The sequence below is a fragment of the Phallusia mammillata genome, chromosome 2 (genome assembly GCF_965637545.1).
Source record: "Phallusia mammillata chromosome 2, kaPhaMamm4.hap1.1, whole genome shotgun sequence".
In the NCBI taxonomy this organism is placed as follows: Eukaryota; Metazoa; Chordata; class Ascidiacea; order Phlebobranchia; family Ascidiidae; genus Phallusia; species Phallusia mammillata.
In genome coordinates this window covers 30,979,774-31,003,005 of record NC_137253.1, presented here as the reverse complement: position 1 = coordinate 31,003,005, position 23,232 = coordinate 30,979,774, and the positions used below count along the sequence as shown (strand labels likewise).

The 23,232-nt window shown below is 35.4% G+C and overlaps 3 protein-coding genes and 1 long non-coding RNA gene across 4 annotated transcripts in view; 3 read left to right on the top strand and 1 right to left on the bottom strand.

The window, feature by feature from the left end:
* The first annotated feature begins 582 nt into the window (after nt 1–582).
* LOC145213489 (uncharacterized) lies at nt 583–5,859 on the top strand. Its single transcript, XM_080081783.1, has 6 exons — nt 583–638; nt 1,337–1,415; nt 2,376–2,861; nt 3,275–3,354; nt 3,905–3,977; nt 4,319–5,859. Exons 3-6 carry the CDS (start codon nt 2,583–2,585, stop codon nt 4,340–4,342), a joined length of 456 nt encoding a protein of 151 aa, XP_079937909.1. The 5' UTR covers nt 583–638; nt 1,337–1,415; nt 2,376–2,582; the 3' UTR covers nt 4,343–5,859.
* Nucleotides 5,860–13,307: 7,448 nt separating this feature from the next.
* LOC145212555 (uncharacterized) lies at nt 13,308–17,025 on the top strand. Its single transcript, XM_080080716.1, has 4 exons — nt 13,308–13,784; nt 14,091–14,170; nt 14,479–14,560; nt 15,040–17,025. Exons 1-4 carry the CDS (start codon nt 13,308–13,310, stop codon nt 15,583–15,585), a joined length of 1,185 nt encoding a protein of 394 aa, XP_079936842.1. The 3' UTR covers nt 15,586–17,025.
* LOC145212559 (uncharacterized) overlaps nt 14,069–23,232 on the bottom strand; it is a 31,543-nt gene continuing 22,379 nt past the window's right edge. The window contains exons 3-4 of the long non-coding RNA XR_013856731.1: nt 14,472–15,387; nt 14,069–14,353 (exon numbers count right to left, since the gene is read on the bottom strand). This is a non-coding gene — a long non-coding RNA (uncharacterized LOC145212559). The remainder of the gene's footprint in view (nt 14,354–14,471; nt 15,388–23,232) is intronic.
* Nucleotides 17,228–23,199, top strand: LOC145212558 (uncharacterized). Its single transcript, XM_080080719.1, has 4 exons — nt 17,228–17,301; nt 17,372–17,434; nt 21,813–22,259; nt 22,524–23,199. The coding sequence occupies exons 1-4, from the start codon at nt 17,260–17,262 to the stop codon at nt 22,548–22,550; spliced, it is 579 nt and encodes a 192-aa protein (XP_079936845.1). The 5' UTR covers nt 17,228–17,259; the 3' UTR covers nt 22,551–23,199.

Here is a 23,232-nt window from a genome sequence, read left to right as displayed (position 1 = left end):
TTTGGTCTCATGTTTGACCCATTCAACTAAAAAGGTTCGCCATCCCTGTCGTAGGTTATAAACGACAATCACTTTTTTTCGCGTCTGGGTGAAAACCAAGCGCGAGACAAAAACGAGGCACTTTCTTGACCAAACAAGCGTTTAAAAAATTTATGTTTTTGGGGCCTGTGGGTGAACCTCTGGGTCATTTGGGGTCAAACTTCTGGAAGATCAAATTTGGATTAATAACTATCATCTGTCCAAATTTAAATAAATTTGAAGCACTCTTTCTTAACCAAATGAGCATTACAAACCAGCGTTAGACAGAAAAAAATACGGACAAAAACAATGTCCTCTTCAGGGAAGGGGACCCATAGTTACGCGATTTTGTACCGCCTTTTAGATTAAAAAAATACAGTAAATGCGGAGCAAGAGTAGTAATGACTTCTATACTAAGGTCATAAACAGCGACAAAAAGCCAAAATATGTCCTAGTCATCAACTTTACTTTTTTATTTTGTAACAAGACTTTCTACTGCATAATAGATGTTTTTTGTAAAATGAGAAAACTGTTCTGTAGCATTTGACAATACAGTCAGACACAACTGCCACAAATGAACCAACCACATCACATACAAGCAAGTCACCAGCTTCTGCCGGGTATGTAAGTTGTGCAGAAAATAGACGTTGTATTACTATCTTCTTATGTGTGTTTTCCAAATTAATTAGCATGTCTCAAATACAGACCAAGTCTAATCTGACAAAGTTTTTAATTTAACAAATTTGTCGTTCAACTGGTGTAATGCTAAACAAAATACTAGTTGTTGTTTTGCGATCAGCAAAAACTTAAGCCCAGTTTTCCGCGACATTTTGCTTCCGACTTACTCACCAAATTTCGGACATTAGTTATGCACTGTCATATTGTAACTCTTAACGGAAAGCCTTTGTTCTTGTGTAATTGTTTTTCGTTATATTCCGCTGCGCTTGTGCATTTTCGCTGATGTGCTCGCAATATACCATTCATTGCTCTGAAGAAGCCCTACCGCTCTGGTGGGCAAAACGTTAGCAAAAATACAAGTTCTCCAAACAACAACTAGTATTTTGTTTAGCTTTACACCAGTTGAACGACAAATTTGTTAAATATGCAACCTGGTGGACGAAACGCTTGTGCATAGTTTTTAATGTCATATAACGCAACTAAACTTTTATCGGTAGTGCGTCTAAAGTCATACCAACTTTTCACTTCTAAGCAGTTTTTAGAGCTACCAGTTCTAAGCGTAACAATAATACAAATTTTGGTTAAATAACTTCAACAAGTATGCTTACAAAGAAACTGCTAACAAAAACATACTTCGTAGACTAGCTGATACTTCAAGCCAAAATAAAGCAACAGAGACTGACACCACACCATCAGTTGAAAGTGAATCGCCATTCAACGTAAGTTTAGGATATGTTTTTAAAGATGGGCAAATACTGTGAGCGCCCCACCTGGTTGAGGCAGAAATTACCACACATAATTCGGGTTTTGTTTGTGTTAACTGGATACACCCCTCCTGACATTTCGTTTCCATTGATAATAGACGGAAAAAACAAAGAGCCTTCACATTTTAGATAGTAGGTTAACTACTTTTTAAAACCGAAAAAAGAAATCATCATCCTTTTGAAGACCTATAAACACTGTTTTAGTGACACGCTTTTCATCGTTTTGTTTACTCAAATCATTAGCATGTCAAATACATATCTTTGGTTTATTTTACGGAACCCGCCTAAAAAGGTTCGGGCCGAAACCGAATATTCGGCCACGAGGCCAAATCAGGCCGAACCTAAAATTCCCGTTTATATGGATGTTTTCAACCGAACCTTGTGTCGATGATGCGAGTGAAGTTAATTATGACAAATCAAAAACACTTTCACCATCTGGAAGCTTTACTAAACTTGTAATAGTTTGCAAACAACTTGGCTCGTGTTTTATAGATGCAACAATTAGTTAATTTATGACGTTTCGTATTGGTAAAAATGATAGTCAAAAAGAAAAATCAAAAAGTTCGGTTTCGGCAGAATTTATAAAAAAGTTCGGGCCGAAACCGAAACATCGAAAAACAGCGTATTCGGCCGAAAATTTTCGGCAAAACGTAACCCCGCATCACTACTTTTTACATTAACGTAACACGTATGATCTTGGAAACTGTAAACGTGTACGTACTTATTATAGCAGAAAAGCGAAAATATTTAGGGGCCTACGTTTGTTTTATTGCCACGAGATTGCGGTCTTAAAAAAAGAGTATGTGGGTTATTTAATTACGTTTTCCCTTTGGGATAGAAGGCAGATTGTTTGTTGTTGATATCTGATAAAAATGCCGGAACAGATTGTTTACATTATTCCACTTTTATTAACAGGATGCAACTGTGGGAATATTTTACCATCAGAAAGATGTTGACATTGCGAAACGAGTGAAGAAACGCATACCAAAAAAATTTAATCTAGAAATTAATTTGTATCATGAGACCACCATTCCTGGATTGACCATAATACCGCAGGCTACCAAATTCATAGAACAGCATACGTTTATCTGGTGGATTATAACTGAAAACTCACAAAACGATATGGTTTTAAAATCTTTCTTAGATATGGCTCTGTACGAAGCTATCATTACTGACAAAGAAAATGTGGCAATACTTAAACCAAACAATCTTGAGATTCCACTTCCAGAAATTGTAAAAAACAGAAAACCTCTTGTAGAAAACAGCGATTTTCTAAATCAGGTGGCAGTCATTTTGCAGTGTAATAATTACCCACTACCAAATGCAGAAGATCATAGCAACATAAATGACCCAGAAAGAAACATAGGAGGGATTGGCCAACCAATCGACGAAACAGCACAGGTACAAACTAAAATTGTGAACAACTACACCATCAACGTTGCATCTTCAGCTAATATCCAGGCATTAAGTAGTCTAAAGTGGGCCAAGATTCTAGTGATATTAAACACTAAAAAAATTGTTGTGTTAAGTTAAAAGTCACTGTAACTAACTAACAAAACATTTGGCCTGTTTTGTAGACCATGCGTGCAAGCAGCAAAGCTTTGACTTTTTCAGTTACTTAAATTACACAAATTTTGTGTGCTTTAGGGCTTCATAAGTGAACCAGGGTCAAAACTCACAGTGCATAACTTCATACATCTATCAACAAAAGTTGTAGTCATCCACTTCTACTTAAACTTTATTTTTGACAAAAAAACTTTTTACTTCATACTCAATGTTTTTTTTAGCTAACATAAGAAAAACTATTTTTTCAGCTTTCAAGAACGCAGTCAGACACAACTAGTGCCAATGAACCAACTACATCGCATACAAGCATTTCACCAGCTTCTCCCGGGTATGTAAGTTGTGCAAACAATTGACACTGTATTATCATTTCCTGACATGTGTTTTTCTAATTCATTATCATGTACCATAGCTATGCAGAGGAAATACAGACTAAGCCTAATCTGATACAGTTTTTTTATGCCATAAAATGACAATTAAACTTTTATAAATCATAGTATACCAGGCCAATTGAAAGTGTTATACCAAATCAAGCCGATCTTTCAAACATTTCTCTATGGCAAGGCACAGATTAGAAAAATCTAACCTGTGGTGGGATCAAAACCCACAACAGAAGTCTTTCTGAAACTAATGCTCTGAAAACTGAGCTACACATGCTAAACCCGCTGATCACAAGCACCTTTGCCTTCAGGGCTAATCTCAGTAGGGATGTATTCATCTTAGTTAAACTTTTATATAAAGTTTTTCAAAAATTTTTTATCGATAGTGCATCAAAAGTCATTATAGAGCCACTAATTCTAAGTATACCAATAATAGAAATAGATGTTGGTTAAATAACTAACAACAAGTATATGTTGATGACAAAATGATATACTTTGTAGACTAGCTCGCTGTTCAAGCCAAAATGAAGCACCAGAATCTGACACCACAACACAAGCTGAATCGCCATTTAAAGTAAGTTTTCCCAACAATTTGATATTTTATTTGTGTTTCCTACTGATATACTGTTTTAATTCTTTGGTAGACTTTGCCCATATAAGGGAAAAGGTAATACAAGTTGCAAATAAAGTTAAATTGGGATAAACAGGTAATCATTTTTAAAATTTCACAATAATGGATAAAACACAATAATATGTTGTTATCCGGTTAACAGACCCAAAAATATTTGGATTTTGGAAAGAAAAAAAACTTAAGCAAAAAAAACCCTTGGTTAAACTGTTGAACGTTATCCAGATACTTTAACCCTAGTCATTGCATTTGATATCAACTAACATAAAATAAATTGTTGTCAACAGGATGAAGAGATTGATTTGTGCTGATTTTCGAACTTACAGATCAAGCATATCTTGATCATTTCGCTGTACAAGGAGCTTTTCATATACCTGTAGACTATCTATCATGTATATACTTACTCATCATGTTGTAAATACTCTTTATGATCTAAGTTATTGTTTTCTAGGTAAAAAATGCACTGTATTGTACATTATATAATAATAATAATATTTGCCTATGCAACTACATGATTTACAAGAACAATTAAAACATTGACCAAAGTTTGCTTATCTTAAAATGCCTCCATATCTACTGTTTTGATTGCATCTCATAAAACCAAATGATAGCTTAAATTTGTCCCTGTATTGAAAATGTCAGCAGGTCAAACATTCCACTTTAGACATGCCTGTTTGTTTGTATTTGTTCCGCTTTGTAGATTTACTTTAGTATTTGTTTCCGCTTGTAGATTTAAAAATTTTTGCTAGCACATTTCATTCTTGTAATAAAACAACTCAATCATTTGTGCTCATCAACATATGACAGAAATGCAATATTTTTTGGACATTTTGATAACTCTTTTTCAGGTAATTGACTGTATTAATACAGTTTTAATTAATGGTAAGTTTTTTTTTTCATTAATTAATGGTAAGTAATGAACAGTCGGTTTGTTGTTTTATCCACTTTAGGAAAGGACTTTAGGTTTGCAGAAAAGCAGAAAGGTCTAGGTGGGATTAGATCCCACAACCTTTTTTGTAACAGCTCAATTTCATGTGCTAAAATGGTTAACAATATGAAGGTCTGGTACGTAACTTCAGTATTTATCACCAAAACCACATTATTAATGTACCACAAAGTTTTGTGCATCTGCAAGTATAACTATTTGTTTGTACATTTTCAGATTGGAGGTGAGGCAATAATACACAATCACACAAGCAATGATGGATAACCATTCAACAAAAATGAAAAAAACTTTGTAAAATTCAAGCGTTTTTTGTGTACTTTTATTTGATATTTGATAGAAAATAATCTATTAAATTACTCAAATAGATCATGATTTTATACTTAATTCTTCTAAAAAGAGATAGTTTTAGTAATAAAGCTTCACCACATAAAATGTATGACAACAAGGTATAACAGTTTGTGTGGTTGTTTTATTGGTTGTATTGTCATCTGTATGTGTTTTATAGAACCATGTTTCTTGTATGTATCTTCAGTATGTACTTTTTGCAAATGTTATATTAATATGATGTAAACAGGAATTCATGTAGCCATTTAATAGCACTGAGCATTTGTATTTTTCGTGCCCCCAAAATCAACGTATAAACGGTACAGTGGTAGCTTGCAAAAAATATACTTTTGTTTCGCTTCTTAGAAAAATACACCTAGATTTTTAAACTTAGATATGTGCCTTCACTATAAAAAATTCCCTTCATTGAACATCAGTAATAGTAATAAAGAGCCAGTTTGTTTAAATCAATAGGTTGTTTACCAGACACAAAATAGACAATATATGTGTAAAACTTGACGTTTTGAAAGCAATACTGTCAAAAAATATACTGGCTTGTTTGTTTCTGGTTAAATTGTAAATTGTGTACATTATAGGTTGTTTCAATTTGAAACAAAATCAGACAAATAATGAATTATGTGCAGCATAGACGAGAGACGTAGATCGTTTGTACATATAAATGACTGCAAAGTACGTGGAATATTATCCGCATCAGAATTCGTATAAAAAACACATCACAAACGTGGAAGTGAGGTTGTTCCTGACAAAAGCAAGCAGCCAATGGTATTCTGACAGGTATACGGTTTGAGAATCATTTGTGCGTTGCTGTTTATAATAGTCCCTAAGTGACTGTTGCAAAAATATTAATTAGGTTTTAATTTAATCACCTGCGTAACTTGTAGATTAGAATTGTCATTGCAATATTACCGCCTAAATTGCTTGTTTTAATGTGTTGGGGAGGTATGTATATTCGGTGTAAAGGTTGACTAATTGCATCGAACATTTGCCTGAAGTTAGTAGTTTCAGACTGGTTCTTATAAATGTTATTGCTTAAAGTTTGCTTCTTCGTTTTTTAATTGTAGACGTACATTGTACAACAGCTTTTGCTGTTTCTGCCTTTAAATGTTTAGCAATTTAGTAACGGTTAATTTTTAATGCTATCAAGTACGTCACTAATTTTACATTAGCCTACGTCCAACTCGTTTATTTGCTCCAAAAAAAGTGAAACGCAAGAACAGCGAAATTATTCAAAAAAGTTTGGATATTAGTCAGTATAAATCAGTGCCAAATCAAGTGTGAGAAAATTCATAGAGCAGCAAATAGATTTGGCGCAAAAATGTAGTGGTCATTGCTTAAAACAGAACTACATATTACACCAAACATCGCCCGACTGGGTTGATACCAGTGGTTGTTATTACAAGTTTAGGAAAGGAAAATTACCTTCCAATTGCTCCAAAACCGGGTATTTCAGTTCTCAACCAAAGGGTTTGGATACCACTGGTTAAAAAACAGACGTCTATATGTTTGTGTAGAACGTTACGTAGCAGAAGGCGCATATCAACGCTTTATTGTGTGGCAATAAATAGAACCGCACAAACATTAGCAAACAATTAAGTAAGGTGTTGCACTGTAAGAGCATTTTACCCTTTGAATTGGAAGATTCTTTCATTCCTGAAATCATAGAACTCTGTTCTGTCGGTGATGCAATGCCAGAATTGTCCCCTTTGTACCTGCTTATCAAAATCTACAGAAAGGCATTCCAAAATTTATTTATTCCAAATTAACGTGACGGTAGTTTTTTTTAGTGTTTGCTGTTGTTTAAGTGGAACAAACGATCTACATAACAGTCCCGAGGTTAGTTAAAAAAAACAACGGCCAGGCGGCCGGAACACAGGGTCAACATGTTTACTGCGGTATCTCCCACTTCGTTGCAGATAATCAACAATAGGTTTACGATTAAGTGAAGGAAATGACGTGTGAAACGTCACTGGTGAAGTTAGATGCATAATTATCAAACAAAGAAGTTCTTTGTCTTTTGAATTGTGTAAAGTGAGTGTAGTTTCGAAAGGAATAGAAAACGATTTTTTTAATATTAGGTAACTCGCAATGACTCTGGTGAGATGAAAATTATAATAATAGGTGCGGAAGTTGTTGGTGGCTACTACCTATGGAGAACAAGTTATTTTAAAAAGTTAATGATCGAGATCTGCGCCACGGTTAGGGACGACACAGGTGCTTATATGTTACGTCCATCGCTCGCGGGGGTTCTATAGTTTTGACGGTTTTTGCCGAATCATTAAGTTGCACAAAACGTGGAAGATATCTGCGAGACTGGAAACAAGAAAGTTAATGCTCGGGTCAGAGCATATTGTAAAACTTATAGAAACAACATTGGCCAGTTTGAATCCATTAAAATACTGTCATGGACATTCAGATTCTAAAAGGTGCTTTGGTTGGCGGTATGTATATTCGGTGTAAAGGTTGACTAATTGCATCGAACATTTGCCTGATCTTAGTAGTTTCAGAGTGGTTCTCATAAATTTAATTGCTTAAAGTTAAATTGTTTCTTTAGTTTTTTAATTGTAGACGTACATTGTACAACAGCTTTTGGTGTTTCTGCCTTTAAATGTTTAGCAATTTAGTAACGGTTAATTTTTAATGCTATCAAGTACGTCACTAATTTTACATTAGCCTACGTCCAACTCGTTTATTTGCTCCAAAAAAAGTGAAACGCAAGAACAGCGAAATTATTCAAAAAAGTTTGGATATTAGTCAGTATAAATCAGTGCCAAATCAAGTTTGAGAAAATTCATAGAGCAGCAAATAGATTTGGCGCAAAAATGTAGTGGTCATTGCTTAAAACAGAACTACATATTACACCAAACATCGCCCGACTGGGTTGATACCAGTGGTTGTTATTACAAGTTTAGGAAAGGAAAATTACCTTCCAATTGCTCCAAAACCGGGTATTTCAGTTCTCAACCAAAGGGTTTGGATACCACTGGTTAAAAAACAGACGTCTATATGTTTGTGTAGAACGTTACGTAGCAGAAGGCGCATATCAACGCTTTATTGTGTGGCAATAAATAGAACCGCACAAACATTAGCAAACAATTAAGTAAGGTGTTGCACTGTAAGAGCATTTTACCCTTTGAATTGGAAGATTCTTTCATTCCTGAAATCATAGAACTCTGTTCTGTCGGTGATGCAATGCCAGAATTGTCCCCTTTGTACCTGCTTATCAAAATCTACAGAAAGGCATTCCAAAATTTATTTATTCCAAATTAACGTGACGGTAGTTTTTTTTAGTGTTTGCTGTTGTTTAAGTGGAACAAACGATCTACATAACAGTCCCGAGGTTAGTTAAAAAAAAACGGCCAGGCGGCCGGAACACAGGGTCAACATGTTTACTGCGGTATCTCCCACTTCGTTGCAGATAATCAACAATAGGTTTACGATTAAGTGAAGGAAATGACGTGTGAAACGTCACTGGTGAAGTTAGATGCATAATTATCAAACAAAGAAGTTCTTTGTCTTTTGAATTGTGTAAAGTGAGTGTAGTTTCGAAAGGAATAGAAAACGATTTTTTTAATATTAGGTAACTCGCAATGACTCTGGTGAGATGAAAATTATAATAATAGGTGCGGAAGTTGTTGGTGGCTACTACCTATGGAGAACAAGTTATTTTAAAAAGTTAATGATCGAGATCTGCGCCACGGTTAGGGACGACACAGGTGCTTATATGTTACGTCCATCGCACGCGGGGGTTCTATAGTTTTGACGGTTTTTGCCGAATCATTAAGTCGCACAAAACGTGGAAGATATCTGCGAGACTGGAAACAAGAAAGTTAATGCTCGGGTCAGAGCATATTGTAAAACTTATAGAAACAACATTGGCCAGTTTGAATCCATTGAAATACTGTCATGGACATTCAGATTCTAAAAGGTGCTTTGGTTGTAAAAAAGGTAGTTGCGGAAAAGAACTTGCTACAGACTATTTCCATGGGTCTTAAGCCAGTAAGCTGCAAATGAGTTGTTTTGAACCCAATAGTTATAATTCCTGAAAAAGATCATCATAAGAAATAAGTTTTGATGAGCCACTGTCAACTTGTGGATAAAAGCCTCCAACCCCGCAACTTTTCATATTGCATTAAATGCTGTCAATAACTGTAAAACAGCGATTGCATCATAATCCAGATTGCGCGAAAGACGAACGTATGTGCTGAAAACAAATTTATGTTGCCAGAACCGTTCTCCAACCACCTTACACACGACGATATTTTTAGGTCAACGTAATTTCCACAGCATTTAAAAAAGCTACAAACAAGCCAAAACCGTTCATAAACATATTGCTACAATGACGTAACAAGCGTTATTGTAAAGGATACTGTCGCGCCATAGACGGGCTAGGTTTAGAAACGAAAAATACATGTCACAAACAATGGGGCGTATACGCTTCGTAACGCGGTGATAACCACCCTGACCTGGAAGGTGAGCTTAAAGAGTATTTAGTTTTGTAGGTATCGAACAGGGTGCACAAACTGCGGCCGTGACCATGTATATTAAAATGTACTGTACTGGCGGCCGTGACGACTAAAACTATTTTGCTAAATATTTTGATTTTAAAACTGCTTAAAACAGATTTCGTTGGGGTGTAAAAAAATTATCAGCCTAGTAATCATATGCGCCAGACTTTTTGTACGCCAATTGTGCGCAAACAATGCGAAAAAACAGGTTCCGCAATCGTCATAATACAGATTAGTGAGCTCTGTTCAGCCGAAGCTAAACTAAGTACCAAGTTAGAAATTATTAATCAGGGCTTTTAGGCGGCTCTAGATGGTATATGTATGACATAAACCTATTTCTTTACACCAGTAATTTTAAAACAAAAAATAGAAAGGTGGCTTTCTAATATACTTCCATTTTATATATTCTATATCCTATTTACAAATTTAATATACCAATTATTTAATCTATACACATATGATTGTTTTTGTAAACAAAAACGAACGGGTCCCCACACGCGTGTTTGTGCGGATTTACAGTAAACAAACGTTCGGTTATTTTTAGACTCTTAAGGACAAATTATTAGAAAGCATTAACCCAACTTTAAAGTTTTGTCTGTATTCTTTTTGCATCATTATTTCGTTATTATTACAAAAACAGTAAATAAAAACTGAAAATGCGCTTGATAACTTAATAAAGCGACATTGCTGCGAAAAAACAGCTGATCACTGAAACAATTGTCTCATAAAACGTCTGTCCGACGTCAAGCTGAGCTCTCCCGCTCTGCACTAAATGCCTTAATCGAAAACCATGAACCACTGGGTCATTCGGGGCATGACCTAAAAGCGGTCTGTTACGTCACAGACAAGAAAAAAAGAATTGTAATTGTGCGCGAACAATTGCTTTTTTGTTACTTGTGATAGCTTAAAGGAGCATTAGTTGATAGATAAGACACTTTTACATTCTTCAGTATTTTACATTTAACATCTGATTGGGTAAAGACTAGAGATGTACGGGTGCCTTCGAATACTACAGGTGCGCTAGGTGCGCTTGGTACCTCGCTTGGTAACATTTTTTCGTGCAACGTAACTTAAAAATAGTGCAGGTAACTCTCTTTGGTGCGATTAAACTCAGAATAGGTACGACGTAACTCGAAAATACTACAGCTGTCCTGTTTTTATGCGACAAATCGTAAATACTGCAGTTAACGTTATAACACGCAAATAATGCTGGAAAAGTGTTACGATAGTCCCAACACACAACCAAAACCCTAAACTCTGAACCCTAAACTCTGATCCCTAACCCTAACCCTAACCCTAACCTCAACCCTAACCCAACCTAAAAACAGTACATACAGCATTATTACGTTACGTCGCAGTAACTACGAGTTTACTCGTTTCAAAAAAGGTTACCTGCACTATTTACAGGCTTTGTTGAATTAAAACGAGTTACCTGTAGTTTACCAAGCGAAGTACCTAGCGGACCAAGCGCACCTGCAGTTTTCGAAGGCACCGGAGATGTACCGAATATTCGGTTTGCCGAATTTATTCGGCCGAATCGGCCGTTTTTTTAAAGATTCGGTTTCGGCCGAATATTTTGTTGCGATTCGGCCGAAACCGAATCTTTTACGAACACACATTTTTAGCGTTAAACATGACTTTTCTGCTTTGTACCAACGAAAATCGCGTTAATTATCATATGTTTTACCACATTATCGTTTTTCCCACTCCAGACGAAAAATCCGTAATTCATTGGCAGGTTGGCAATCATGCTTGAAGCAATGTTAAAACCCACAGAACTAAAATAAGTACGAAACACAACCATTCTGCACTAATTGTCTGGTACATAAACTTATGTTTTCATGTCAAACGCGTTGAATGCGACTTCGCGTGACGTCATAAAAGATTCGGTTGATTCGGCCGAATTTATTCGGCAAAACTGCCGAATATTCGGTTTCGGCCGAATCGAAATTTCGCCGATTCGGTACATCACTAGTAAAGACATAATTAAGCTGTTGGCCGTCCCGTCCAAACCGCCTTGCGACTCCTAGTTTGGAATAGGATGCGTCGGTGGTTTGTATGTCACGCGGCCCTTGCGCATGATTATTAAAGGCCCGTTGCGAAAAAAACTGTGTTCCCCGATTTAGGCGAACAAAATTGATATGGTTTTGCAGCAGTTGTTAGCGCGCCTGAATTTTAAACCGGACCCAATCCGTAACAAATCAGTACGCATTCCTGTTAAGAAAGTAAATTACAAAGCAAATGTAGCAAAGTTAAAAAAAAACTTATTAGAATAAAACCTTATTCGGATTCGGCCCTTTTTCAAAATGCTAGAAACCAAAACTAAACTAGTTTGAAAGCGCACTACAGGCTAAAGGGTTAGATCGGTACTAAAGTCTGCTTCAAACTCCGTAAAGCCCCAAAACAAAATTCGATTACACGGCATTTTTCCATAGCCTACGTTCTGTTTAACTCTACCTATAAAATCCATAAAAATTACGTTTTCACAGAATACCGTTCCTGTCAGTTAATGGATTTGATCTTTTTTAGCTAGCACATGTGGTGGGTTGGTTTAACATTTGAATGAGTATTATGCAATGTGCAGCCATCTTGCTGTTCTCTTGATTAAGCAATCTAAAATTCGTTCAAATTTTAACCAACCCCATCTGCCCATCTTGTGAGCATTTTGTGTCCAATATATCAGTTACTTTTACTCAGATTTAGCATTTAATTTTTCATCATTCACTACCAATCTGTCAAGCCCATAAAAATGCTCATAAAAACAAGTAGCTTATAAGCTACCGCTGTTTTCTAACCCTGAATAAAAGCGTGTCATACTATATTCAACCAAAAGTAAGGACAACAAACAAGCAAAACAAAATCAACAACATCTTACGGAGTTCTGTAAGTAAAACGGCAGAAAACCTTAGACTTGCGTGCAATTGAAAATAGGTAAAAATGTATTCAAGTTTCTTTGCTTAAAAATATACTGCGATAGATTTGGGGAATTAGAAGGCCTATACACAGTGGTGGGATTCAGCCGGTTCGCACCGGTTCCATAGAAGGGGGGAGTAGTCGGCTAAGCATCGCAAAATTTCAACTTGAAGGTCGCATATTTTGTATAGGCTGAGGTCATGGGCGCCGGCACGTTGTGGCAATAGGGAGCACTTGGAATTTCAATGTGGCCTACCTCAACGCGAACATATATTCTGGAGAAAAACCTGATGATTGAAAAAGTATTATGTCTTAAAAGTGAAGGAGTAAAACCGTTGTTTCCCTAACCTCTGCCGTTGTACAACGTAGGAATTTTTCACATCGCAAAATTACTTCAGGTTTTCGGGAACGCAATTCTAGTGAATATAATTTACGTTCTACGGACATAATTATTTTCATCAATGTAAATTTTCTGTCGGTGCACATGGCTGGGGTCTCTTGACAGAAATTCTTAGTCCGTTTGTTTTCAACTCCGTTTTGTCTCGCAGGCATAATTTTAGTGTTACAATGTCTGTCTTATTCCGACCAGATCGGTTACCAATTAATGCAGCTGTATATGAACTTGAACTTTATGGAAAATCGGCAACTGCTGCTATAATAGGAAGAGCAATTGTTAGTGGCTACTGCCTATGGAACATAAGTTATTCCAAGGAGTTAATGATGGAGATCTGCGACTCGGTTAGGGATGCCACAGGTGTTTATGTTTCATCCATTACTCGCGGGGATTCCATAGTTTTAACCGTTTTTGCTGAATCACTACGAATCGCACAACACGTTGAAAAAGCTTGTGAGGCGGGATTCTTGTTGGAAAAAATTAATGATCGTGTCAGAGCATATTCTCGAACTTACAGAAATCACGTTGGTCAGTTTAAAACCATTAAAATTCTGTCACGGACGGACGTTTCGGTTTCAGAAGACAGTCCAATTATACGAGAAGAAATGGAAAAGAACTTGCTAGACACTATTTCCATGGGTCTTAAGCCGGTAAGCTACAAATGTATCGTTTTTATCCCCTAAATCCTTAGACACAAACCAATGTAACAAGCAATTCAGTTTGCAACACCTATACTTCATGAACTGTGGAATGTCATTTTAGGTCAACGTAGTTTCCAACTAAGCATTAGGTACCGAAAAACAACATATTTTTACGCTTCTGACATTTGCAACCATCGTTTAAGATGGCTCATAGCGGTTATTTAAAGACAATTCCGGTTTATCGTAGAATCAGTTTTATTGAATAGGATCGCCTGCAGAAAAAAAAACGAAACAACATTCATTTTTTTGTAATAGCACAATACAACGAAGCCAGACTCAATGCTCATAAGGAAGGCATCTACACAAGCTACAAACAAGCCAACAGCTCTAACTGGGTAGTTAAGTCGGCAATGTATACGGATTTTTATTTTTGTTAACCAATAATTGCCACTGACATTTTGTTTACTCATTAGAACCAACAAAATTTAAAACAAAGCATTTAAAAACTTACCCTTATCAAAACAATTTATCATCACAAGCTGGGACAAAATGTTGGTGGCACCAATTCATCAAATCAACTATTTCCAACAAAGTAACTAGTGGTTTAAATACATTTAACAGTTATTAGGTTAACTTACAAAAGAACATTAGGCTACAAGTATTTTGATAAAAAATATCGGTAACAAGTTGCTATACCTTGTAGATCAGCTGCAACATCCAGTCACAATAACACAACAGAAGTTGATACCACACTTTTTGTAAATAGCAAACCACCTCCGGTGAAAGTAAGTGTTGAAGGGCACATAAAAATACTGTATGATAACAAATAAAACTCAGGCAGGTTAAACTGACTTAAAACCAGGGGTGTCGATAAAGGAACCCACAAGTAACCTATATCGCACACACATAAGTCTTGGTGAGAGCGTTTTATTTTCTTATATTTTAAAAGACACACACAGGGCCTTATTAAGTGGCCCTTTGCTCTGTTTAAGCTGCTTTACCTATTTTAATTATCCCAACCCAATATCTTACTTTGTCTGGTAACATCACTTCATTGTTACCCATAGGACTCTGCACTAAAATGTAAAAAAAAGTTAAAACGCTTTATGTTGCGTTAACTTTCAATAGAAGATATGCATGGTTGATAAATGCTCTATTTTTCTGTATGTGCATGAATGCACCCACCTACCAGTAACATTGGAAATAAAATCTCCAACAGAAAAAATGCATTAGGTTAGATATTTAACAAGTACTGTTTTGCTAGGAGCCAAAGTCTATGTCAGTTGGAATTTTTTACCACCCAGATGATCAGAAGATAGCAGAGCGCATAAAACAAAAAACACTTGCCAGATTTAAGCTGATCGTTAATCTGTATGATGAAGGCATTCCAGGTGGAAAACCCTTGACCCAACATTGTGTTGATTTCATTGACAGCTACAATTCGTTATGGTGGATCGCTACTCCAAAATCAATGGAAGATGAATATTCAACTTTTTACATGTTGAAATTACTGGATGGATCAATTCGAGACAGAGAGAAACATTTCATGTTGGTTACACCAGAGGAGTATTTGGAGATGAAACCTCCAAGAGTGCTTCAACATTTGCAACCACTGAAGGAAAACAGTAACTTCATTAAACAGCTTGAAAGCACATTCAGATGGATTGAAAGCTTGCAAAAAAATGCTAAAATACCTTTAAAACACTCAAGTGCAAAAAAGCAACAAAACAGCCCTGTAGACACCAAAATAAGTGAAGCAAAAATTACATATCACATAGAAAGTGTTGGAGTACTTAACATTACAACATAAAAATGTTTAAGGTTGAGCAAGTGGTACCATTAATTACTGTTTTATTGCTTTTTCAATAATTATCTTTTAATGCCTGTTTAAGTGCTTGTTCTACTTTATATATGTGTGGATAACAAGGGTTTTATAAAAGTATTTACCAACAAGATAGCAATTGTTCTAACACAGTTTTAATAAAATTCAGCCATTTTCCATGTCAAAGTAAAATTAAAGCTATAATATGTGGCAGTTTGCTACTACTTGAAATTCCAAGTTTATTAAGCATGGAAGACTAAGTTTTCATTTACATTAAATGAAATCCTGAAGAGATAAATTTATTTGCCTCATTACAACAAAATTAAATTGATTGTAATGGACATGCAGTAACTTGTATACGGCTGACACGCCCGAATGTTGCATGTTTGAACTTAGAACAACCCCACTTATGCAGAATTTTAAAAACTGCTAAGTAGCCTTGTCTACATTTAAACATGGATCAATTGAATTGACTTTGTGTATAGTATGTTTTGTTAGTAATTCTGTGTTGTTTAATTTGTGCTAGACATATTGTAAACAAAACACCAAAATGTGTGTAGCATTGGTAAGAACTTGGAAGAATCATTTGATAAATATTTAATGTACATTTGTGTGATATGAGACTGTGAACTTTGAAAATGTAAATACAAGAACTGGAAACAGTTCTGTAAGACTTTTTTTGCAAAGTGTTTTTTTTGCACCCATCAAAGTTCTAATTTATGAAAATCAAGAAAATTTATGCTTTTCCCTATACCCACTGTATTGTTTTGGACACAAAAAGGCATCCTTGGGGTCATGAGAGGCTTTTTCACATAACAATAGCTCTGCCAACTTGTGTTTTATAAAGACTTTGACTGGACCGAGCCTCAGTTATAAACTGGTAAAAACCGTGGATATACACTAATGGCTCAACCACCAGGCACCAGGAGGTCGCTTAGAAATTATACATTTGATTTATGCACAATAGGTTGGCCACTCATGATCTGGATAGAAGAGAATCTATAACTAGCTGTCTCTGAAAGGTCCCAAAACGCAGAAAAGGAATTTTTTCAATGCATTTGTAAACAAGTGCTCACTTGAAAGCATGACAGAAACTAATATTTTTTTCCCACTATAACTGGAAATATGTGAAGACTCAAGATAACCTTATGCTGAAAAAAAGAAAATATGAGCCCATATAACATTTAAAAGAAGGCAGCAATGACCAAGTGGACAACTAACTTTACAATGCAAAGAGGGAAAACAAGGCAGAAAATGGATAGACTGTGTAGGCCAATGAACACAAACCACACACAATAATTAAACTGACTGCATATACAAGTGTATATTTTATCTTCATTTTTGATGCCATAACTGTATGGCTTGCTTTCCTTAACAATTCTGCATACAATGCCATAATGTTATTTTTTTTTAAATTTTGATGGTAATATATTTGTCACCTAACAATGTATTTCAATTTTAAATTGCAATTGCGAAAATTCATGTAATTTAAAGGTGACTTTCATATTTGGATGCTCCAGTGTTACAGTTTTATAAAAACTCAAACTGCTTGTTTTAAAGCTATGTGTTAATTGAAGTGTGTAAAAGTGTGTGCATAAAACGAAAAGTTTTTCTTTGTTTTGCAGAAAGTTGTTTTTAATTTTTTTTAATATCACTAAAAGTATGAGCAATAAAGATGGGGATACAACAACTGGCCGCAGTTCTGTGAGTATCACAAATATGACAGATTGATTGATTAAAGGTATAAAAAACACTATATTATTCGATTTTTAAGGAAGCGGTGCAAATATTGGATCAAGCGACTCCATCTCCCTCAACCACCAATGGCATAACAAAGGTAGTCCAAAAAGATTCAACCCAACAAAACCATTCACTTTTTCGAACATTTTCCTTTTTTATTCACTGCATACATTAACAAAATGAATTACTAACGCACAAAAATTACTACTAAATACTTATAAACTGAAGAGTACCAGACCATCCAACAGCCATTTACTATCACTGTTTATGTCAATAAATAACTGAGAATAGAAAATTTATTCCAAGTAAAAGAATCAGTCAATGAAGAATAGGAATTAGTGATGCACCAAAGTTTCAGCTGGCCAAAAAATTTCGGCCCAATAGGCTGTTTTCTGATGAACTTTTTTATGAATTCGGCCGAAACCTAACTGTTTGATTGCATAGAATTAATGCCCAAACTTTCATTTAGTGCAAAACGAAAGATTGTAAATTAACTAATTGTATCTATAAAATACGAGCCACGTTCTCATGACTGAATATTCGGTTTCCGCCTCATGACTGAATATTCGGTTTCGGGCCGAACCTTTTCAGGTGGGTTCTGTGCATCACTAATAGGAATATATGCATTTTGCTGAACTGACAAAACGCCCAGGAATTAAAAAATAGGGAACGGCAAAAAGAAACCAAGCAATCAGTAATGCAACTGGTGTGGCAAAAAATAAATTGCTGTTACCACTCAGACATGGGGTCGAATACACATGTCCTGTATTCGAATACTTTACGAATACCTGCATGACTGTATTCGAATTCATGAATACTTTGGTAATTTTTGAGTGACAGCAATTCGAATGGTATTCGAATAAAACAAGTCAAGTAGTTGTATTCATGAATTGTTGACCAAACTACAACGACAAGTAATTCAAATACTATTCGAATAAACCAAGACATGTATTCGTATTCATGAATTCTACGCACTTTTTAAAGTTCGTCAATTCGAATTGTATTCGAATAATGCGAGTCAAATATTCGTATTCATGAATTGTTTCGTAATGTTAAGGTGGCAGCAATTCGAATTGTATTCGAATAAAACGTGTCAAGTATTAGTATTCGTGAAAAGTTGACCAAAAAACAACAACGTGTAATTCGAATACTATTCGAATAAACCCCAAGCGTGTATTCGTATTCATGAACACTCCGTACTTTTGGAGATGTAGCAATTTGAAATGTATTCGAATTAATAGTTCTAGTTATTTGTATTCACGAATTGTTCAGTTGTTGTATGAAGCAAACAGTTCGAATAGCATTCGAATTCACCGATTCGTTTATTTGTAGTTGCGGAAAATAAAAGTATAAATAAATACGCCCCGAAACTTAAAGGTATTCGATCAAAAAGTAACAAGGGTTTATGAATCGCAAATTTATTGGTAAAAATGTAAACCAACAAGCATTGAATTGCCACATTAGCTTGACTGACTTAAATCTCTGTTTATAAATTTCCCCAAATTTACATGAGATGTTTGCTTCATGAACACGCTACACCTGTCATGGGCTGAAAACAACCTAATGTTGCAAGCTTTGTAACACAATTCCATTTATGTAACGCCACAAACAAACTTCTATGTGTCATTGTTTTGTAACATAAACGAAAAATTGTCAAATCAGGTCACATTCACTGCCAATTTAAATTGTATTCGAATCTATTTGGCCAAAATATGCAGCAAAATATTCTCGACTACTCCTAGTCTGGAGGTAATCGACAATTCGAATTGTATTCGTAAAAATGTAGTCAAGTATTCGATTTTATGTATCTTACGTTGCCAATGGCTAACAACAATTCGAATTGTATTCGTAAAATGTAGCCATATTCAATTTTGCAAATTGTTACGTAGCCACAGGCTGACAACAATTCGAATTGTATTCGTACAAATGTAGTCATGTATTCGATTTTACGAATTGTTACCTTGCCGAAGGCCAACAACAATTCGAATTGTATTCGTAAAATGTAGCCATATTCAATTTTGCAAATTGTTACGTAGCCACAGGCTGACAACAATTCGAATTGTATTCGTAAAAAATAACGTGTATTCGAATTTGGAAGTTCGTAGGTTGGCAAAAACCTACAACAATTCGAATTGTATTCGAGTAAATTTACTCAAGCTTTTGTATTCATGAATTGCTGGTTCAAAAGATAACATCAACCATTCGAATTGTATTCATGCACTATCGAACGAAAGCCAAAATCATTCAAATACAGCACGAAGGTGGTAAAACCTGTATTCGAATCCATTCGAATACGAATTGCCCCATGTCTGTTACCACTGCGTGCTGGAACGTCTTGCTCAGTCAAATTCTGTGTCAAAGCATTCTGTCACAAAATCATAAAAACTGACCTTGCAGAATGCTTTGAGGTGTGCTTCGTAGAAAGCATAGAAACCAATGTTGATTTATTAGATTAGGCCAAAGCAAAATGGCTTAAAACTAGAAGGGTGGCTTAGCACATATTGCCCTTGCACATACACTATAGCATATTTTGAAACATTAATATATTTCCTACACTTATTTATATTGGGTCCTATATTAGCCATCGTCTTTTATAACCTTGGTTGTTTCTGCAAGCAAAAACTCATGGGTCCCCACACATGCAAAGTTGTAGATAATGCATTTCAATAGATGACAATGAGTAAGTAGGATAACTAATTGAGGTTCAACACACACAAACTTAAACGAAGGAAACCACAATGACTCAATCAATAGTACTGCAAAATTTCAGTCCAATCTGCCAACGTTTAAAATTTCAACCACTAGAGGTGTTTTGAGCAACAACTGTTAATGTTTCTGATGTCAAAGGGCTGTTAACAACCCCCAAACTGCAATGACGCAATAACGATAATTGGCATACTTTACAAGCTATCCAAATTTTAGCCAATTCTGACATTGTTCATAAACTCACCCCTTTTAGGGGGCTAGTGGGGTAAATACTAGGGTTATCCGGACAAACAAAGTGGGATGCACATCTACATAACTATATCTACCATCTGTATAAGTTTCAGCCACATCCATCAAGCATTTGATGGCAAAACGAGTCAGACAAACTTCGGGGAAAAAACATTTTAGGGGGCTAGCAGGGTAAATACTGGGGTTATCAACAAAAACAAAGTGGGATGCACATCTACATAACTACATCTACCATCTGTGTAAATTTCAGCCGAATCCATCAAACATTTGATAGAAAAACGAGTCGGACAAACTTCGGGGGAAAATACCCATTTTAGGGGGCTAGCGGGGTAAATACTGGGGTTATCAACAAAAACAAAGTGGGATGCACATCTACATAACTACATCTACCATCTGTGTAAATTTCATCCAAATCCATCAAACATTTGATGGAAAAACGAGTCGGACAAACTTTGGGTAAAAATACCCATTTTAGGGGGCTAGCGGGGTAAATACCGGGGTTATGAACAAAAACAAAGTGGGATGCACATCTACCATCTGTATAAGTTTCAGCCACATCCATCAAGCATTTGATGGCAAAACGAGTCAGACAAACTTCAGGAAAAAAAAATATTTTAGGGGGCTAGCGGGGTAAATACTGGGGTTATCAACAAAAACAAAGTGGGATGCACATCTACATAACTACATCTACCGTCTGTGTAAATTTCAGCTGAATCCATCAAACATTTGATAGAAAAACGAGTCGGACAAACTTTGGGGGAAAATACCTATTTTAGGGGGCTAGCGGGGTAAATACCGAGGTTATGAACAAAAACAAAGTGGGATGCACATCTACATAACTACATCTACCATCTGTGTAAATTTCATCCAAATCCATCAAGGATTTGATGGAAAAACGAGTCGGACAAACTTTGGGGAGAAGAAAAATGAAAGAAAAAAAAGAAAACAAAAGAAAAAAACAAAAACATTTTGAGTAAAATCAATATGTGTCCCCTTCAGGGAAGGGGACCCATAATAACTGGCTCCTCATTCAACATCCAGAAGATGTTTTTGCCCAAATTTATTTTCTGCTTCACTTGCATTACTGATTGCTTGCTCTCTTTTGCCATTTTCCACTGCCGGGTGTTCATTCTCGCATCAGTGTGCTTTTACCTGAAGCCTTGACAGTTGTGCCTTTTAGAGACAAGTCTTGACTTGCTGATCAGTTGGATTGTCGTTGTTTGCCAACCAGTTTTAAAGCATTAATCTAAGCAATGTTCCCAGTGATTCGCTTAAGTTTAGTGTTTTTGTATTTCACTTTGTTGTGTTTTTTACTTCTAATGATGTTTTATCCTGAAGTTTTATAGGAACTGAATATGTAAGTTAGTCAATATATATATATATATATATATATATTCTGAAAAGTATCTTCATTGACTGATGCGGTTACTTGGACAAGATTGTCCATTCTCAGTTACAGACTGTGAAAGAAGTTATCCGCAGTTTATTTCTTTTTGACTTGACAAAAATGTTTTGCACAGATTGGTCACTTTGCTCATCTAAACGACCACGAAGAAGCAAAGAAAGTTAAAAAAGTTTTGATAGACAGTGGACAAATCTCTGAATGTGAAGTTTTGCTGTATGAAGATGACTACTTTGCACCAGGTGGTGATTCACAATCCTCTGCTGCAGTAACATTTATTGAACAGTGCGAACTCATTCTCTGGTTTGCTACTGAGAAGTCAATAGAAGATGGATACATGCAACACTACAGAAATATTGCTCAGCATAGGGCTATTATAGATAAAACAAAACCATTTATTGTCATTCTTGCTAATGGTTTCAGTAAGGAAAAACTACCCCTAGATCTTGCTGCGTATGTCAATGCTAAACTAGAAAATGAAACTACATTTATCAAAACCATTCTTGAAGCAATCAAGAAAATGAAAAATGATGCAGTACCTAAAAGTCAACCATTCGGTTATGACGTAAGTTTTTCTTCATGACCACTAACTAGTACTGTACATCATTAGTTTGAGAAAATTAGGCTTGCACTTATCAGCAGAAATAGAACTAATCTACTAGACACATAAATACTGACACAACTTGTAATCATTTGATGTTTGCTTTAACTTGAGCACAATTTTGTAATTACTGTTTAAGCAAATGAACAAAATACCAGATGTTGATTTGAGGCCTTGTCTGTCAATATGTATGATATGCATTAATAAGGTACAAATTGTTGTCAACAGGAAGAGGGGAATCTAGATATTCGCTGATTTCAAGACTTACCAATCAAACAAAAAGCATGTTTTGGACTTCTGATTGTTTACTGTTTGTTTGAAACAAAAAGCTTTTGTTTTATTTTTAACTGACCAAATCTTCCACATGCATTAAACATGAACAATTTTTAACATGCAAATATACATAAATTAAGAAAAACTAACTATTGAAATCTAATCACTTTGTGTTTTTGTTAGTTATGTACAATAAAATATCAAATTAAAGTAAATGGCTAACTTGCAAGAAAACAACAGTAACTTGGATGTAAATAAGATTGGGATTAAAAATGTATGTTTTTATAGTATGTTTTGTGTTGTTTGACACGTGTTAAAATGTAAACAGAAAAAGTGTATTGACACATTGCCCTGGACTTTGTAATCATTTTGCAAATATATGATGTAGTTTAAACATTGTTATTGAATCAAAACTAATTTTATCCCAAAAGGCCATTTGTCAAGCTCCAAATAAAAAACTTATTTTTATTACCTGTGCATTTTCGTCAATTTTATATATCGAGTGCGTTAAATTCTGTTGTTTAAATCACAATCAACTATGCCCTACATTTTAGCTTATAAAAGTGAAAATTTCGCCAAGATTAGCTATTTTTAGTTAATTTGTGTAGAAATGAATTACCCACTTTTTTAGGTTTTTATACATTAATTCTATGTAAGTAGAAAC

Bases quoted from the DNA above. Each gene is read 5' to 3' on its own strand.
- LOC145213489 (XM_080081783.1), top strand. From the start codon at position 2,583: ATGGTTTTAAAATCTTTCTTAGATATGGCTCTGTACGAAGCTATCATT. The intron at 2,862-3,274 runs GTACAAACTAAA...CTATTTTTTCAG, and splicing joins CAATCGACGAAACAGCACAG to CTTTCAAGAACGCAGTCAGA. The intron at 3,355-3,904 runs GTATGTAAGTTG...TATACTTTGTAG, and splicing joins ATTTCACCAGCTTCTCCCGG to ACTAGCTCGCTGTTCAAGCC.
- LOC145212555 (XM_080080716.1), top strand. From the start codon at position 13,308: ATGTCTGTCTTATTCCGACCAGATCGGTTACCAATTAATGCAGCTGTA. The intron at 13,785-14,090 runs GTAAGCTACAAA...TTTTTGTAATAG, and splicing joins TTTCCATGGGTCTTAAGCCG to CACAATACAACGAAGCCAGA. The intron at 14,561-15,039 runs GTAAGTGTTGAA...CTGTTTTGCTAG, and splicing joins GCAAACCACCTCCGGTGAAA to GAGCCAAAGTCTATGTCAGT.
- LOC145212558 (XM_080080719.1), top strand. From the start codon at position 17,260: ATGAGCAATAAAGATGGGGATACAACAACTGGCCGCAGTTCT. The intron at 17,435-21,812 runs GTAGTCCAAAAA...TGTTTTGCACAG, and splicing joins CCACCAATGGCATAACAAAG to ATTGGTCACTTTGCTCATCT. The intron at 22,260-22,523 runs GTAAGTTTTTCT...TGTTGTCAACAG, and splicing joins GTCAACCATTCGGTTATGAC to GAAGAGGGGAATCTAGATAT.